At 51.7% G+C, this 18,141-nt stretch overlaps 1 protein-coding gene and 1 non-coding gene across 6 annotated transcripts in view; one reads left to right on the top strand and one right to left on the bottom strand.

Annotated features, from left to right (window-relative positions):
• LOC146805190 (uncharacterized) overlaps nucleotides 1-4,131 on the bottom strand; it is a 304,320-nt gene extending 300,189 nt beyond the window's left edge. For 3 of the 5 annotated variants that reach the window (XR_014967803.1, XR_014967805.1, XR_014967804.1), the window contains exon 1: nucleotides 3,966-4,131. Coding sequence is in view for 1 of the 5 variants with exons in the window: in XM_085622380.1 (XP_085478506.1) it covers nucleotides 3,966-4,060 (95 nt within the window). In the remaining 4 variants the exon portion in view is untranslated. The remainder of the gene's footprint in view (nucleotides 1-3,965) is intronic. The other 2 variants (XR_014967806.1, XM_085622380.1) reach the window with 2 other exon arrangements.
• Nucleotides 4,132-7,348: 3,217 nt separating this feature from the next.
• LOC146805191 (U6 spliceosomal RNA) lies at nucleotides 7,349-7,456 on the top strand. Its single transcript, XR_014968136.1, has one exon. It is a non-coding gene; the product is annotated as a U6 spliceosomal RNA (small nuclear RNA).
• Nucleotides 7,457-18,141: the final 10,685 nt, after the last annotated feature.

Here is an 18,141-nt window from a genome sequence, read left to right on the forward strand (position 1 = left end):
GGTGTAACCACCTCTTACTTAGGTGTTGTATACCTATACCTAACCTTAAATGGGACACATGTTAACCTATAAGTCACTCCTATGGCAGGCCTTAACAATCCTGAAGGCAGAGTGCTTGGTTCCATGTGAGATGGTGCTCTGGCATGAGCTGAGCCTGTCTGCAGTGGTCGGAACCACTTCCTTCTACTGTTTCCAGATATCGTCATACCATATACTCTTAAGTGCATTATGAACCTCGCGGTTAAATGCTATCTTTGGTTTGGCTTTATCAAAACATGTCGAGTAAGGTGTCATACGAATTGGAATACTAACCCCTCGCCAATTCTGGCGACGGGGTTAGCATTCCACCCTTCTAGAGGGACACGACATGTACAGTACCTGAAACCCGGGTAAAATCAGACATAGCCTCAGCTCCACAAAATGGATGCTGCCACCACATACAAAAGTCTGCCCTCCTGCTGCTGGGAGTCCTTCCAGCTTGGGAGGTGTGGACAAAGGGTTTCCTGCCAGGGGAGGTGCATGCACCACCCCAGACAGGATTTTGTGTATTGGTCAGGTAGGGCTTGAAAGAAACCAGACATGCCTGAGGCTCACAAGGAGCCTCGGTGCATGTGCCAGTTCAATCCGGTCCTGGGGCACACCAGTCCCGGGCCTGGGGCGAGCTGGACAAAGGATTGGGGGTGTAACCACCCCCCTTCCTGGTCCCACCCTTAGGGAGGGACCTAGCAGGTAGTCCGGCCCCTAGAATCCGCTTAAAGGTAGGAGCTGTGTCCTAAGACTTCAGACATCCTGGAATCAACTTAACTACAAGAAGAAGACGGGAACTTCGACGTTCTGCTGCACAGAGGACTGAAGGAAATCTCCCCTGTGGTCAGGGAGTGACCACCTTGCTAACGCAAGCACCATCCAGCGAATCAACGTCTGCTTTGCCGCCGCCTCCCGCCGGAGCCCGAGCCCAGAGACTGACAAGACCTGGACCTCCAGACCTCTCACCGCCCGATCCACAGTCCCTGAAAAGAAGGAACCCGTGGAGGCACCGAGACACGTGGAGCCAGCCATCTTGAAAAGACCACGACAAGCTGCAAGCGCAACAACCGAGGCTCCCTCCAAGTTGTGCTTTGGGATCTGAGAAGCCCAACACCCGAGCAGCATCTGCACCAAAGGTGAGCCCTCCAGCATCTCCACGATCTGCGTGGGGCCCTTCTGCATTTTGCCACTCGACGCGCCTAACCGGTTGCTGACCCGCTGGCTAGTGGCCATCTTGGCGACGAACTTCAAGAACTACACCGCTGGTCTGGTTGCTCCAGACTGGCCCTTGCTCCCCTCCAAAGGAGCAATCCCTCTGACCTTGCTGTTCAGAACCATCAGCTTATTTCGTCTCCCACAACAATTGCTTTTGCCAAGGCTTGTTTGCTTCGATCAAGTCGCCGACACCGCCGACAGCGAGAGCCTGCATGGGATAGCTCGTGAACCAACTCCTGGACGTCGTCGACCTTCAGGGACCACGTGGCTGCAGAGACAAGCTGCACCTTTCCCCCTGTTTGCACCCGACATCGCCTGGTACCCACCTGGTGCCACGCTGGTCACTGGCTAGCGACTGTGAACACTGTCCCCTCTGCTTACAGGTCTTCTACAACTCCGATCCACTCTTGGATCCACCGCATCCCTTCCGGACCGACCGCCGGCAGCATCTTTAACTACAGGCTCCATTGAACAGATAGAAGAAACCCGACGCACTTTGAGACCTATGCACCCGCTTCCTGTGGGTGAGGTAAAGCTGGCACTCCGGTGCCCAAGTGTAGAGTATCATCTCTAGTGTCTGTGTTTCCAATCCTGAGTTCATAGTCCATCCGGAAGATCCTTTTTGCAGTAACTTTGTAACTTTTACGCACCCATTGAAAACCTATGGGAGCTCGCGTGTGACTATTTGCTCTGCACACGCAACCCGTGGACCTCCTGGTCACTAACTAAAGTTAGCTCCTTGTAGGCCCAGCGATTCTAGAGGCCCTAGGCCTTTTCCCTTTTCTGTTCGTGGTACTTATACCACTATTTTAGTATATGGTTTGAGTGGCCACCAGGGCCTATCCATATAAAGTGCAACTTCTGTGTATTCTAACGTATTCTTGTTTTACGATTTGTGCTCCTGTGCTCATAAAGAGTCTAGGGGATACTTTGAGAAATAAATACATATATATTTTCAATATATATCTGTGTGGTGTCCTTTCATTGGTATAAAAGGGGGTTACATTTGGTAAAACAGCCTGCTTAACACGCTTCACGAGTTTAGCCTCAAAGACTGCTTAGCCTACGCTACCACTAGGGCAGCTAGTCCGAAAAGGTTGACTTACAACCACACCATAAGGGTTGCTTGGCATGGTACAAGGTGGTCACTTTAACTAGTGAATATCATATACCAGGCCAACTTCTCACAGAGGGTAATACCCGTTTCTTAAAGTTTCTTAAAGTCTCGGTTTTCAATAACTGAGGAGCGAGACAGAAAGAGGGGGAAGACTCGGAGAGGCCGTCACCGTGGCGTGCGTGCAACAGTTTTAATTTATGGGGACTTGGGGAGGCCGTGCGCGCAGGAGCACCTTTTGATTTTCGAAAACTGCTTGCTTGCAGGCGCATGAGCCATCTCCCTCCGCTGAAAGTGAGGGGGCCCCTGGAGCGTGGGGGGCCCCCGCACCGCGGGGGCCTGTGTTACGCCCCTGTGTCCTCATGTAACGTAACTGGTGATATGTAAAGCGCTCTGATACTGGATTCGGGTCAAGTTCTAAAACTCTGCCGTGCAGGCCCTCATTTGCACCTTAATGGCCTCACATTCCCGTCATTGCTTGCTAATAACGCAGGAAGGCGCACATCACCTGAACTTCACACTCCCCCGAGGCCGGCAGCCATGGATGCAATGTCGCTGCAGTAAAGTCCGACCTGGGAACATATGGCCCTTGTACAGCGAGGAAGCCTCTTTCAAGAGCAGAAATCCGGCGATTTGTCATACAGGTGGAAGCTGACTCCTACTGTGAATGAAAGATCCCACAAACATTGTCCTAAATCGATCGGATTTTAGCCGGACTCCGTCACTACAACGATGAACATCTGAAGACTTACACTGACAAGTGGGTGCTACCCCCTGCAGGAGCAATTAATGACGGTTAGGCCTGAATAGAGCCTGATCTGAAGGCGCATATAACGCGTCCAAAATCTGCTAAGGTGAACGGTGAAGCCATTCGCCACAGTTCCCTTGATCTCACACAACACTGATAAATGCAAGTGATCACTGCCTCTGCCGCCTCGGCTGTGCCACAGATCCCTGAATGTCTGAACCCCCTCTCAAGGAGCCGGGTTCGAGGTGGGCCGAGGGACAGATATTTTCGTATTCCTCATTAGCCCCGCGAGTCACTGGCAAGCGGGCTGGGACTTGTGAACTGGAAGCAACAGACCTTGTTGTGGCTTTGAACAGAGGGCTACAGAGGGTTTCTAGCGGATGCCGCCTTTCTAAGCCTGGCTAAGGCTGGCTCTTGGGTTCTCTTGCAGGTTTCCAGCATGAAGATTCCGGAGCACCAGGGCGGCGGAGGCCCGGCCGCAGAGGGGCCAAGAGGTGGAGGTACCTGCGTGAGAGAGCTTTGCCCACGAGGTGCCGCGGCTCGACTTGGCATCTCTCTATGGAGACAACAACTGGGAAGGTAAGATTTTAGAAGCTTTATGGCGTTCCCTTCTGCTGATGAACCTCGCATGCCCGTTACTTGTTCGAATCCTGGCTCAAACTTAAGCAGCTGCGCAACACAAGCGAGGTCGATTTGGCAGTGTGACTTGTGGATAAGGTGCCACCGCGCCAGACACACTGGTCAGGACAGATATGTCAGCAGTTAACTACAGGGCCTGTGCGTTTTCTCGCCCCTTCCCCGCCTTTGCATCCATCTGCTGTTTTATTGGACCTGTCGTGCTTTGGACTTCCGATGTCCTACCTCTGCCAAAGCTTCCCGCGAAATGTAGTCCCCAGGCGGCTCGCTCCACCAGGCAGCTCCATTGCCCCCGGCGGCTGGGAAGAGTCGTGAGGCATCCTGGGAATCACGTAACCATGCAATCGCCACGTTCCGCCCTTCGCACACTGACATTGGGGAATGATACAGATCAAAAAGTAAAGACACAAAAGAAGGACGCGGAGAAATAGTTCACGAATCAGGCCCGTTATCTTGAAGTGATGTTAGGAGCACGAACCCAAGGCTGCAGAAATAATAAAACAATACGTTGTCATTTAATAGCTTTGAAGCTCCCGTCTTATGATGATACAATTTACTCGGCTACCTTTTCAAAATAGATGCCTTAAATTCAATAAATATAAGGTTACAATCCTATCATTCTTTAGGAATTGGTTATTTGTTTGTAAAACTATTTTTAACCGCTGTCGTTTTAGGCGTGAATGCATTACCTCCTCGTTAGTCTTCCTCGCCACATGACTAACACAGTGAGCTTCAGCTCCACACCAGAACCCTCCAAAGCAAAAAGTCAGCATCCCATGCCTCCCATCCCCTCCCAATATGGCCGACCCAGTGCACCCATGACCTCTATAAGAGGCGGGCCGGCCCAACCCATCAGCCTGTTTTTTATGTTCTGCGCACGTCTCTCCAGATGCGTCAGGTAAGTGGTGCCTGCTGTTGCAGGTACGTGGGTCTCAGGTTGGAGGTCCTGCTCTAGCGGACCCTAGGGGCTTGGACTCTGTTTGTTTCCCCCTGCTTTTGCCCCCCGGTATAGAGGTTGGATTATGGAATCCATTGCTTCCTCCTTCGTGCTGGTTAGGCTCTGCTTTAGCGAGCCGTGGGTTTTTCAGGGGGGGGCGGGGATGCGCGGGGGTGGTTATTTCCGTGCCCTTTTCTGTGGTTCCCTGGGGGGCGTTTGTATGGCTTCGTGCCTTCTGTGCCTCGCTGTGACTCCCCCCTTCTACAAGCGCTCCCTTTGTGCTTTTTTCCGGTTTCCCGTTGATTCCGCCGCCCGCCTTTCCTTGACGTGCGGGCGGCGGCTGTGCGGCGTTGTCCGTGTGTGGCCTCTGCCTTGCCTCCCCCGGGTCTCTCGATCGGGCGGGGGGTTCACGTGGCTGTTTTCGGCCCCGAGCCGCGACTTACGGCGTGCGCCTCCCGCTTCGGCGTGGAGGCGGGTGGCGGCTCTGCGAGTTGGATGCCGTGGCGGGCGGGGGCTGGGGGGCCTGGCTTGCTGAACGGGGTTAAAGTCTTTGAAATGTGCTGCCATCCTCCCTTGAACCATGCAGGTCCCCCATGGGATTCCACTCGCACAGCGATACGTGGAGGGGCAGTTGTTATGGGGCATGCTTAGTTTGCTGAGGTTAGCCCGGGACATGCATTCCGTGAGCAGAATTTTAGTATTCTGGGCTGTTCGCCTTATTTCCCCGTGCCTCTTTACGCTTGTGACATACTAACGGCGCACTGATACCTTAAGGTGTCGGTCTCTGCGTGGTTTCGGCTCTGGGCCTCCCGGCTTGGGACTCCCCATGCCGTTTCTGTTTTCTGGCCGGCTCGTTGTCCCGGGGGCGGGGTTTGGTTTGTCCCGCGCTGGCTCTCCCTGACGACCTGGAGCTATTGCTCATTGGTGCGTCCTGTGCCTAGGGTTGTTGCTGTTCTCACGGGACTAGGGTTCGAGTTGCGCATATGCTGCTAGGTGTCGTGCGTTGGTTGCCTTTCATACTCTTCTTTGCATGGTGGAGTATGTTGTGTACTATCCACACTTAATGCTCTGAGACGCCGGTCGTCTCGCTTTTTTGTGATGTCTGGCTCGCGCGCATGCGCGCTGGTCCTTTTCGCGCTGCGGCTTTCCCTGGTCTTGCATTGTCTCTGCTTGCTCTGGCTGGTGTATGGGCGCTGGCGTTTCCTTCAGTTCGCAGTGCACCTACCCTCTTGCTCTCCAGGTTGCAGGTTCATTAGATTCTGTTTAGGCGACATGGTCGCCGGTTCGGATCCCGGGGGTCCGCTCGGCCCTTCGTCCTTCTGTGGTAGGTGTGTTGTGCCTTTGGTTTTGTCCTGCTTCTGGGGCTTCTTGGTTTCCATGGCTTTGCTTCACTTTGCTACGCGTGTTCTGTCCTGGTGGTTGGGGGTATGGCCGGGTGCTTGACTCTTCCTCCTCCGGTTCTGTGTTGCCCTCTCTTGGCGGCTGTGCCATGCCCTTGTCGCCCCGTTGGGGGCGTTGTTGTGTTCCGTTGGCCTGGTGGCTTGGTGATCTGTTGCGTCCGCTTCGGGCGCCTGTGTGCTGACTCTGTCACTATGGCCTTGTGGGGGTGGGTTGCGCCAACCGCCTTCCCTTCGGGGGCAGGCAGTGGTGGCTGTATGCGATTGTTCTTATACTACGCTGTCGTCCTTCCTGCACACGGGCGGTGTGTTGCCTTCCTTCTCCCCCCGCTCCTGCTGCTCTGCCCCGTTTGTTCGGGGCTCCCGGGTGTAGGCACTGCTTTGTCGGGCTCACTTGCTGGTTCCCCCTCCTTCTGGCCCTCGCGGCCCTGTCCTGCACTCCCCCCTCCCCCCGCCGCCTTGTGCTTGATGCCCTGCTATAGCGGGCTCTGGGGTTTGGGTTTGGGCGTTTGGCTGCCCCTCTCTATGGGGGCGGCTGTGGGCTTATCTGTTTTTCCGACTGTTGGGCCTGTGAGCGTGAGGGTCCCTCGGCCCCCTCTGTTGTGGGTGTGCTGTTAGGGGCACGGGGCTCGGTTGGCTTTCGGCTTGCCGTCAGTGTCCGCTCTGTACCCCCGGTTCTTTCGTTCTGTGGGCTCCTGTTCCCGCTGTTGTTGTGCGGGGTCTGTCCCTGTCGGTTGCTGGTTGGCCATCCTCCGGGGTTTTCCTGGGGCTGTGGGGCCTGGGCCTTGCCGCCCTGACTGCTCCTGGCCTAGCCTGCTTTCAGTGGTTGAGCTGGGTCGGGCCGGGTTGGTGCCCAGTTGGGGGCCCGCCTGGGACTTCCAGGTGCTGTGGGCTATGGGGTCCTTCTTGGACTCGGCCTGTCTTGTCCGGGTCTGCGGCTTTGCCGCTCCCTCCTCCTCCTGCTCCCTGTCTCGGCGGGTGGCTCTTGCTCCCCTTTTCCTGTCGGCTTCTTGCATTCGCCGTGCTTCTCCTTGCCCCCTGGGGGTTGGTATTTTTGTTGTGGTCCTTCTGTTCGGGCCTGTTTGGTCGGTCCAGGGGTTCGGCGCCCGCCTCTGGTGGGGTGGGCGTTCTTTCCTTTTTCTGCTGGGTCGCTTTTTGGCGGTCTCGCGTGTCCTTCTCTGGTCGGCTCCTGTCGTGGGGTTTGATTTGCTCCCCTGGTTTTTACTGTTGGGGTTGTCTGACTTGGTGGGGGCCTTCCTCGTATCGTGTTTTGGGTGCTCGCTTCGGCTGCGCATGTTCTCGGACTGGTACGTTTCGGAGAGGATTTGCATGGTCCCTGCGCACGGATTACACGCATATTCTGTAGCGTTCCATACAGTCTTGTTGCCTGGCTGTTTTTTTTCTCCTTCCAGTTGGTCTCGGTGCCTCTGGTTCTTCCTTGGTTCGGTTTGCCCCGGGCCCTTCCCGCCTCTGTCCTGGTACGGCTGGGAGGTTTGGTTTCTGGTGGCTCAATGGACTGATGCGTCTCCCGCAGGGGCCTATGTTCGACCTCTTGGTCTAAGTTTTTTATCCTGTTGAGTCCACTCTGCCTTTTATCCCTTTGTGGTTGTTACGTTGGAGTCCATTTTGTTGGACGATGACAGGCATGTGTTATTCAGCTCTACAATACCCGTTAGGGTTGGCGTGAGCTTTATTGTTCTGTGCTGGGTCAGGGGCCCGTCTGGCTTCTGTTTGCCGTTCCGTGGTTGCTCTGAGGTTTTCCCCTGCCTTGCTGGCCCTGCCTCGTGCTCCCGGGTGTTTGCGGGGTTTGCTCCTGTTTGTGGCTGCCTGTGTGGCGGTGTTCTTCTGGGTCCCTTTGGTGCTGTTTGCTCCCTTTGGGTCTCCGGTGTTGGCTCTTCGGCCTTCTCGTTCCTTCTTCTGCCGGAGTTTCTGGGCTTGTGGGCCGGGCTTTTTGTCCGGTTGGTGGTGCTCGCTTGGGCCTGCCCCTGATGTCTTTTTTCACTTGCGGGTTTTTGTTTCCGGATGTGCTGTTGGGTGTCCGGGGGTGCTGTGCCTCCGGTTCTCTGCTCCCTGGCGGGCCCGTGCGCTTCCGGTATGGCTTGTGTCCTCGTCTTTTATCCCTGGGTTTGGGGTTCCGGGGCCTGTTGGCTTTGGTGGCTCTCTGGGGGTTTTGACGTGGCTCGGGTTCGGTTTTCGCCCTGCCCTTCTGTCCTTCTTGCCTTTGGTGGGTGCTCGCTTCGGCGGCTTGCTTGGTCCCTGTGAGGGGCGGGCTCGTTCCGTGGCGCTGCCTTTTCCCTGCCTTCTGTGCGTGGGTGGTCATTTGGGTTCTCCGCTTTCTGCTGTGACCTGGTTGAGTTCCCTTGGTGGCCGGGTCTCTTCGGTGTCGTTTCCGTCACCTTCCTGGGTCTTTTTGTTCCCTTGTTCCTGCCTGGGTTCTCTCCTTGGGGTCGCGGTCCCTTCCGGGGGGTCCTTTGTATGACTGGGGTTTTTTTCCCCTTCTGTTTCTCTTCTGCGCCCCTTTTCCCTTCTTGCGGCTCTTGCCAGTTTGCTTACGTCTGGTTCCGCTGCTCCGTTCCTCTGGTGGATTCGGCTCTCTCGCGGGTGGTGTTCTCCCTTGAGGGGTTGCTGTGTTTGTCAGACTGCGTCTCCCTTTCTGCTGTGCCTTTTTTGCTGGGTCGCTGTGGTGGGGTTGCCCTCTGTTCATTCGGTTTCCCTTTTTCGGGTTGTCCGTTGGCCGGTCCTGGTGTGTGTGGTCCGGCTTGCTCTCTGGGCCCTGTTTTCTGTGGCCTTTGGCTCCGTGCGGTCTGGTCCGGAGCCTTTCTCTGTCCCCCCTTGGCCTTTGCTTGCGTCTTGTTCCTGCCGGCGCTTCGTTTCTCTGGGGTCCGGGTTTTTGTCCTTCCCGGTGTCTTTCGGTCCCGGGCTGGTTCTTCCTGCTCGTGGTTGCCTCTCCCCTGGGTGGTCCTTCCGCTCGTTCTGGCCTGTTGGGTTTTGCCCTCGTTCGTGGGCGTTCCCTTCTGGTCTGCTGGTTTCTTGTGAGTTTCCATGAAGCCGTTTGGCTTTGGTATGTGCTCACTGTGTTAGTCATGTGGCGAGGAAGACTAACGAGGAGGTAATGCCCCGATTACTTACCGGTAATCTTCATTACTCCGAGTATAGTCTTCCTCGTCACATGAGTTCCCATCCCTCCCTCCCTGTCTGGCTATCGGCTTCATGTTTGTGCTTGGTAGTTTCAGGCTGATGGGTTGGGCCGGCCCGCCTCTTATAGAGGTCATGGGTGTACTGGGTCGGCCATATTGGGAGGGGATGGGAGGCATGGGATGCTGACTTTTTGCTTTGGAGGGTTCTGGTGTGGAGCTGAAGCTCACTGTGTTAGTCATGTGGCGTTGAAAGACTATACTCGGAGTAATGAAGATTACTGGTAAGTAATCGGGACATTGCTCATGATATGATGCTTCAAAATGGCCACTGCCGCTTGTCCACGAGGACAGATAAGTTGATGCTATTTTTGCCCCTTTTTTGTTTCTCTCAGGGAAAGTTCTTAGAAGACGGGTGTTGTGCAGATTGCGTTCCAATGAACTTCGGGGAGCATTTCCGATTGGTTTAGAAGTCTGATCTTGACATTGGCCCGAGAAATCTCTCATATTGGCCGATGTAATTAAGAGCGTGGCATGCTAAAACTGTATTAGCATACTGTGCTGCCCCACTGGTATTTTGCTGCCTTATTTGTCCACGTGAGCTCTTTCGTGCACTGTGGGAGAAACACTTGGTTAGGAGAAAGCTGGCACCGTGAGCTCTCGTGTAACGTGTGCAACTGGGATAGAAGGGCTGATTTCTAACGCTTTTTATATCTGCTGGCTTGTTCTGTGTACGCTGCATCTGCACGGGGACATATTTAGCCCCTAGCACGGACTGTCCCCGCGCTGCTTCTAATGGAAGACAACTGGGGCATTCGGCTCCTGTCAATGCCACTCATGGCCATCAGGTAACCTCACGGCTGCTCAAGTGCAGGTGTATGATCCGTCTTTGCAGCGGGCGCCTGGAGGACAGGGCTCGAATTTGAGCTAACATATATAAAAAGCAACTGTTTGAAAATAAACTGAATTTGGGATTTATTATCTGCATAGCACATTAGGCCTTCTAGCATTGAAGTCTCTGATGCGTGCACTGTAGGTTTAATTGCAGAGTTGAAAACACCCTAAACTCTAAAACACTATACCCCCAGCACGGCCCTCCCCCGACCCTCAGTCCAGTCCCCACACTCAAACAGTACCCTGCACGACCCCCCAGCACTACCCTAAAATACTACCCTACACTACACAAACACCACAACACTACCCTAAAACACTACCCCCAGCACGACCCTCCCCCGACCCCCAGTCTGGTCCCCACACTCAAACACTACCCTGCACGACTGCCCACACTATCCTAAAACACTACCCTACACTACACAAACCTACCTTAAAACACTACCCCCAGCATGACCCTCCCCCGACCCCCAGTCCTGTCCCTTCACTCAAACACTACCCTGCACGAACCCCCAGCACTACCCTAAAACCATTCACTACACAAACACCACAACACTACCCTAAACCCTAAAACACTACCCCCAGCACGACCCTCCCCCGACCCCCAGTCCGGTTCCCACACCCACACACTACCCTGCACGACCCCCCAGCACTACCCTGAACTCTAAAACACTACCCTACACTACACAAACACCACAACACTACCCTAAACCCTAAAACACAACCCCTAAAATGACCCTCCCCTGACCCCCAGTCCAGTCCCCACACTTAAACACTACCCTGCACGACCCTCCGGCACTACCCTAAACCGTAAAACACTACCCTACACTACACAAACCTACCTTAAAACACTACCCCCAGCATGACCCTCCCCCGACACCGAGTCTGGTCCCCACACTCAAACACTACCCTGCATGACCCTCCAGCACTACCCTAAAGCCTAAAACACTACCCTACACAAACACCACAACACTACCCTAAAACACTACCCCCAGCACAAACCCCCAGTTCGGTCCCTACACTCAAACACTACCCTGCACGACCTCCCAGCACTACCCTAAACCCAAAAACACTACCCCCAGCACAACCACCAGTCCGGTCCCTACACTCAAACACTACCCTGCACGACCCCCCAGCACTACCCTATACTCTAAAACACTACACTTTAACACCACAAAGCTACCCTAAACCCCAAAACACTACCCCAGGACAACCCTCCCCAGACCTCCAGTCCGGTCACCACACTCAAACACTACCCTGCACGACCCCAGAGCACTACCATAAACCCTAAAACACTACCCTACACTACAAAAACACCACAATAGTATAATAAATAAGGCATACAAATAGTATAATAAATAAGGCAACGATCTACCATTCAGCATGCAGCTTGAATAGAATGTTAATAGTAGTCTGGGTAAAGTCCAGTAGTATTCAAATTGTTTGTATTCACTAAATGTTCTGCATTGTAAATGAAGACAATGAGATTACAAATAGGTATGTGCTTAGTATTCTGTTAGTACTCGAGAAGTACCACTCACATATCAGTAGTCTTCATGCACTAGCCTTCCCAAAAAGAACACTATTGAATACTAAAATTGGCATAAATTAGTCTTCGAATGCTATAAAAAGACAGGTTAACCACTAAATGTAGTATTCGACTTCGGTAAGGGCTAGCCCACCAGGTACGTCCAGTAAGCGCCACAGAGTTGCGTTGCAGAGAGGTGTAAAAAAGGGGCGTGGCCTCAGACCACCTCTCTGCAATGCAGCTCTGTGGCGCTTACTGGAGGTACCTGGTGGGCTAGTTGGCTCCCCAGGGACCCTCAGGATTCAAGGGGAATTAATCCCCCAAATTAAAACCTACCAGGGGGCGCGTTTGCACAGTGGTGAAGGGAGGGGGCGGGCCTGATGTGAAATGTTTGTACTTATGCAATCACTCCCCCCAAGCACTTATAAATTCCCCATGCACTCTCCTTGCAGCACTCTAGTCATCCAGTCACTACCCATGCACTAACTAGTGCACTGCTACAATACCCTGAGCAGTACCCATGCAGTCCTGCCATCGCCCTGTCACTACCCATGCACTCCTCCAATCACCCAGCCAGCACCATGTACTTATTCAATCACTCCACCAAAACCCAAGCACTTAAAAATTCACCATGCACTCTCCTTGCAGTACTCTAATCTTCAAGTCAGTACCCATGTACTTATGGAATGACCCAGGCACTAACACATGCACTGCTACAATCCCCTGTGCACTACCCATGAAGATCTCGAACCACCTACACAGTACTGATTCACTCCGCCAATTACCCAGGTTGTACCCATGCACTCCAGAAATCCCTGTCACTACCCATGCACTCCTCAAATCAGCCATCCAGCATCATGTACTTATCCAATCACTCTGCCAAAACCCAAGCAGTTATAAAATCACCATGCGCTGTCCTTCCAGCACTCTAATCATCCAGTCACTACCCATGTACTCATGCAATGACCCAGGCACTAACTCATGACAAATACAGAGGAGATCATGCTAATTACAGGGGGTACCTCAACGCAGTGTTCCCTAATGTATGTAGGTGTTTTCACTGTATTTTAAGTGTCTTTTAGCATAGCACTGGCTCCAGTCCTGGTTAGTCAGTCAGTTACCACCAGTACCCGTCACTAAAATGTTGGGGGCACAGGAGGACTTTCTGCTCCTCTGTTGGTTCTTTCTGCACATCTCTTGCTTTTTCCTGCACTTTTCTTCGTCTTTCTGGACTTCTGTTGCCTCTTTCTGCATTTGTCTTGCTTCTTTCTGCACTTTTCTTCCTCTTTCTTCACATGTCCTAACTTTGTAGGCATAGTTAGAAATTAGCATTTAAAAAAAACAGATTTTTGACGTGGATGATGTCATCAGTGATGTCATTGACCATGTCATGAATGATGTAATATGGAACGTCATCAGCAGTGCATTGAGGGGGCACGAGTTATAGTTAGCTGAACTAACTATAACAGGGGAATTTCTATGGTTTTGTACGAGTGAAATGTCCAAGATACTATAACGTCCCTGAAACCTATGATTTTTTCAGTGAATTTCTAAGGGTTTTTACATGCTAATTTCTAACTATAACGTGCCTGAAACCTATGTTTTTTTCAGTAACTATATATATGTAAATATTTATCTATATATCAAAATGCCGTTCTTCACTACTTCCTTTAATTTGGGAAAAGACGGACATAAACCCAATTGCTGTGCTTCCAAGTAATTTCATTACTCAACCACCACAATCGCCCTAACGCGTTTCGGCCAAACACAGCCTTGATCACATGATATATATATATATATATATTACCTACTGGCGGTTGCCAGTAGGTAGTTATAGTTAGGACCAAGTTTCCATACGAAGAGCATTTTTTGTTTTGCTTATAACTTTGATATCATTTGATGAATCTTCATGACATTTTCCAAACTAATTCTTTGTTCATATCAGCTCCTATGTCAAAAGTTTGGGGGTGATTCGTCTAGGGGGGGCCGAGAAAAAAGGGGGTCCCAAAACGTGTTTTCTCCATGTTAATTTCCATAGGAAACTTTAGACAAGGCTACAGATCGAACGGGTGAATGGAATTACCCCAAATTTGGCAGGGAGAAGGGTCTTGGTCTAGAAAGCACGCTAGGTGTAAATCTGTTCAGTAGTTTTGGAGAAATATCGAAATTTACAGATCGTTATTTGTGAATTCTGCCATCTGATTGGCTGAGGCGTTAAGAGCACGAGCTTGCTGCTTATTGGCTGCGAGCTGTGCGAGCGTTTGGAACTAGGAAGTGTTGGCAGCCATTTTGTGAATCTGTCGAAGCGATTAAGGGGAAAAAAGGGCGAAAAATGTAAGAAAGAGGAGGGTAGGAGCACTGTAACCTTTGTGGGGTGTTTAGGGTGTGCTATATAGGGGGTGCGAAGCAAAATACTCATTCCTATCGGTCTGAAAGTGCGAAATTAAGTGAGGTATTGTCTAGAGTCTGATGCTGCTAAGGTGAGCTGCTGCGGGACTCGGGGATTAAAGCGTGAGCCCAAGCTGTGTGTCTTATGTTGTGAAGTCAGGTGCCCTCTCCGTTGCACCACACCTGTGGAAGTAGTGTCAGCATGTGTTTATACCTACTAGGACAAACTACTGACCCCTACTGGTCTGAAAGTGCTGGGGTACGGAAAATATGTGAGGTATTGTATAGAGTCTCATGCTGCTAAGCGGAGCTGAGCTGCTGCCGGACTTGAGGATGAAAGCGTGAGTCCAAACTGTGTGTCCTATGCTGTGAAGTCATGTGCTCTGGCCGCTGTGCCACATCTGTGCAAGTAGTGTCACCATGTAGTTATACTCAGAGGAACTTTTGTTTTGAAAATTGTAAGTTGTGTATGTGTACTGCTTGATTTTCCCGGCTTTCTGGTGCTGCAGGGCAGTCCATATGACTTCAGTCTATTTCCATCTAAGTCTCAAGTCTGGAGTAGTGAGTAGAGCCTGTTTGTTAGACACTTTGACACAATTCCGTGCTTCTACCCATAGCCTAGGGCCTATACACATAGCCTAGGGGATAGATTCGTTAGTATTGAGGATAACTTGCCCTATGGTGAGGGTATTTCGTAGAGTTGTACTGAATCCAGGCCTGGTAGGCCTCAAACGGGAGAGACTCCATCTTTCTTTCTGCTCCGGCAGCCCGGGACCTTCCCAGAGGGAGGGGGATGTTTTAGTTATGAAGTGTTATTCGCTCGGAGAGAACTGGTTCGGGCCGGCCCTTATCGAAGGATTGTATTTTTCTTCATGCCGAAGACACTACAACAGGCCGGCCGGCTGGGAAAGTGTCCTTGGTACGGGGAGATACAGGAATTTGGTGGGCGGCAGGTCTTGAGCTGGAAATTTCCATGAGGGAATGCACGTCCATATTAGTGAAAGTCTGAGTGAGATAAGACACTTGCTTCTAGACCGTAGGCGGCATCTGGCCGTTAGCAGAAAAGCTATTGCTTATTTCAGGGAAGACTGATGGCAAACTCAAATCCAAAGAGAAGGGAGTAGTCAAGGAGGACAAGGTTCTAGTGACTCGGAGAGGGAGAAGGAAGCAGACCCACAACTGCCGAGGGGTAACTTCCAGGCTAAACCGAGGCATAGACGAGAAGGGAACCCAGATGTCCATCGAGCACAGCCTACACAGATATAAGGTGCAGTCGATCCCTTTTTCTTCTTTGAAGTATATAACTTAACCTTTCACTTTCCTTGCAGGTTCCATATGTATGGTATGTTCTATAACTATGCATGTGCCATTTGAATAAAGTATTTAGCTTGTTGTACGTTAGCATGTGTTGTGTACTTTTGTATAGGAGAACAGTCTATTCTTTAGTCGGAGTTACTTCAAAGTGAACAGAGACTAATCCTGGTCAGGTAAGGGGTAACTGGATGAGGGGAAAAACAAGCCCCTCGAACTAAGAGAACAGGTTGTGCTCAACTGGTAGTCTTTGTGTGATCGGATATGTGGTAATCCTAACTCCCCTGTCGTGTACTATAATTATAATAGGATAAGCTCGTGCTAAGGCTGCCGAATGGGTAGGAGATTCTGGGTCTAACAACGGCCGCGAGACTTTGAGTGTCGCTGCCGAATGGGTAGGAGGTTCTGGGTCTAACAAAGGCCGCGAGACTTTGAGTGTCGCTGCCGAATGGGTAGGAGATTCTGGGTCTAACAAAGGCCGCGAGACTTTGAGTGTCGCTGCCGAATGGGTAGGAGGTTCTGGGTCTAACAAAGGCCGCGAGACTTTGAGTGTCGCTGCCGAATGGGTAGGAGGTTCTGGGTCTAACAAAGGCCGCGAGACTTTGAGTGTCGCTGCCGAATGGGTAGGAGATTCTGGGTCTAACAAAGGCCGCGAGACTTTGAGTGTCGCTGCCGAATGGGTAGGAGGTTCTGGGTCTAACAAAGGCCGCGAGACTTTGAGTGTCGCTGCCGAATGGGTAGGAGGTTCTGGGTCTAACAAAGGCCGCGAGACTTTGAGTGTCGCTGCCGAATGGGTAGGAGGTTCTGGGTCTAACACAGGCCGCGAGACTTTGAGTGTCGCTGCCGAATGGGTAGGAGGTTCTGGGTCTAACACAGGCCGCGAGACTTTGAGTGTCGCTGCCGAATGGGTAGGAGGTTCTGGGTCTAACACAGGCCGCGAGACTTTGAGTGTCGCTGCCGAATGGGTAGGAGGTTCTGGGTCTAACACAGGCCGCGAGACTTTGAGTGTCGCTGCCGAATGGGTAGGAGATTCTGGGTCTAACAAAGGCCGCGAGACTTTGAGTGTCGCTGCCGAATGGGTAGGAGGTTCTGGGTCTAACAAGGGCCGCGAGACTGTGGGTGTCACTGCCGAATGGGTAGGAGATTTTGGGTCTGAGATTGCGAGGCTGTGAGGCCTCCATATATAATTATAATAGGAATTCCCTGTCCTTAGGTGGTACGCATATATGTGGTTATTTAGGTATAAAAAGGCCCTAGGGAGGGGGTAACGTTCTGCATTTGGGTTAGAAGGGCTCTGTAGAGCAGGTTCCACCCGATCTAAAAACCCAAGCAGAACATTTGGCGTCACGAACTGTTTACGAAACCTGTGTGCGTTGTGTTTGTCTTGTGTTTGCTTTCAGCGTGTGCGTGGTTTTCTTTTTTGTATATTTGCGTGTATAGTTTTTTTTCTCTTTCTTTCTCTCTTCCTTTCTTTTCTCTGCGTCTCTTTTTCTTTCTTTTTCGCGATGTTTTCTAGGAAATCTAAAGCTACTCTTAAATTGTCCGTTGATATTCCCGGATGGGATTCAACGCCTTATGGTGCCTTGGCCCGAGAGTGGGCTGATTCTACTGGTTTGAGTGAAAATTGGACCTCTTCTTTGGAGTCGGCGGAACCGGCTGACGTGATTACTTGTTTGCAGACGGCACCTGTCTTGAAGGGAGAGGAGGTTCCCGCTTTAGGGCGCAGAGGTTGGGTTATTCTATCTGCGTATCGGATTTTGCATGAGAAGTTGCTGAAATTGCAGATCGCTCTTAAGGATGCGGATTCGCACTTTGTTGAGGTTCAAAATTCCAATACTTTATTGCGCTGTCAAAACAAGTTGCTTTCCGACAAAATTGACACTTACCAAACGGTTGCTGAACGGGCGGCTGTGCGGATTGCTCGTTACAAATACAAACACAGGCGTGGTCGAGTTTCGTCGCGTAAGGTGCGTCTGGCCGTGGCAAAGGCTGGACTGGATTGGAATCCTGATGAATGGGATGGTAATATCTGGGACTCGGCTACGTCTTGTTCCTCGGGTGAGGACTGTGCTGTGCATGAGTTTTCTCGTTCCCGTCATGACAGTAAGTCTACTTCCCGCACCTCTGATGGTGCACCCCGTGATTGCGCTCGTCCTTCGGGCGGCATCGATGCTTCTTACACTGATTGTCCCTCTACTAGTACTACTCGGGCTCCTTCTGATGCTCGTCCTGTGGTTGCTGCGCATCCGGTTTTTCGTCGGAAGTTGCAGCAGTCTCCCAATGCTCCGCAGGGTGTTTCTTTAGACTGCTTGGAGGATTTTACCCAACAAGAAATTAGTGATATTTTGCAGCGCTTTCGGCAGCGGACTGGTGAGGCTTTGCTCACTTGGATGGTGCGCCTTTATGAACTAGGCGCTGCTGGTATTATGTTGGATACTGGCGATTGTTTGAAGTTTTGTTCTTTGAGTTTAGATTCTTCTGTACAAGATCATTTTCGTAACTATAATGGTGGTGGTCAGATTTCTTTGCTCCAATTGGCGACTGAGGGCTGTAATTTGAAGTATCCTACTGAATCTGACTGGCCTGTCAATGACAAGCCGTGGTATACCCTGCGTGATGCTGCGCAACGTCTTAAGGAGGAGGTGATGAAAACGGCTATTTTTCTGGGCACTGCTGACAGGTTGCTTGATGGGATGTTGACTTCTTCTGTGCGGAATCGTATCATTCGCTCTTCTCCTGTTGCCTACAAGCAGGTCATGATGACTTTGTTGATTAACCAGACTGGTAATGTTCTATCTACGGTGTTGGAGTCGGT

Source organism: Triturus cristatus, chromosome 8 (assembly GCF_964204655.1).
Source record: "Triturus cristatus chromosome 8, aTriCri1.1, whole genome shotgun sequence".
Lineage (NCBI taxonomy): Eukaryota > Metazoa > Chordata > Amphibia > Caudata > Salamandridae > Triturus > Triturus cristatus.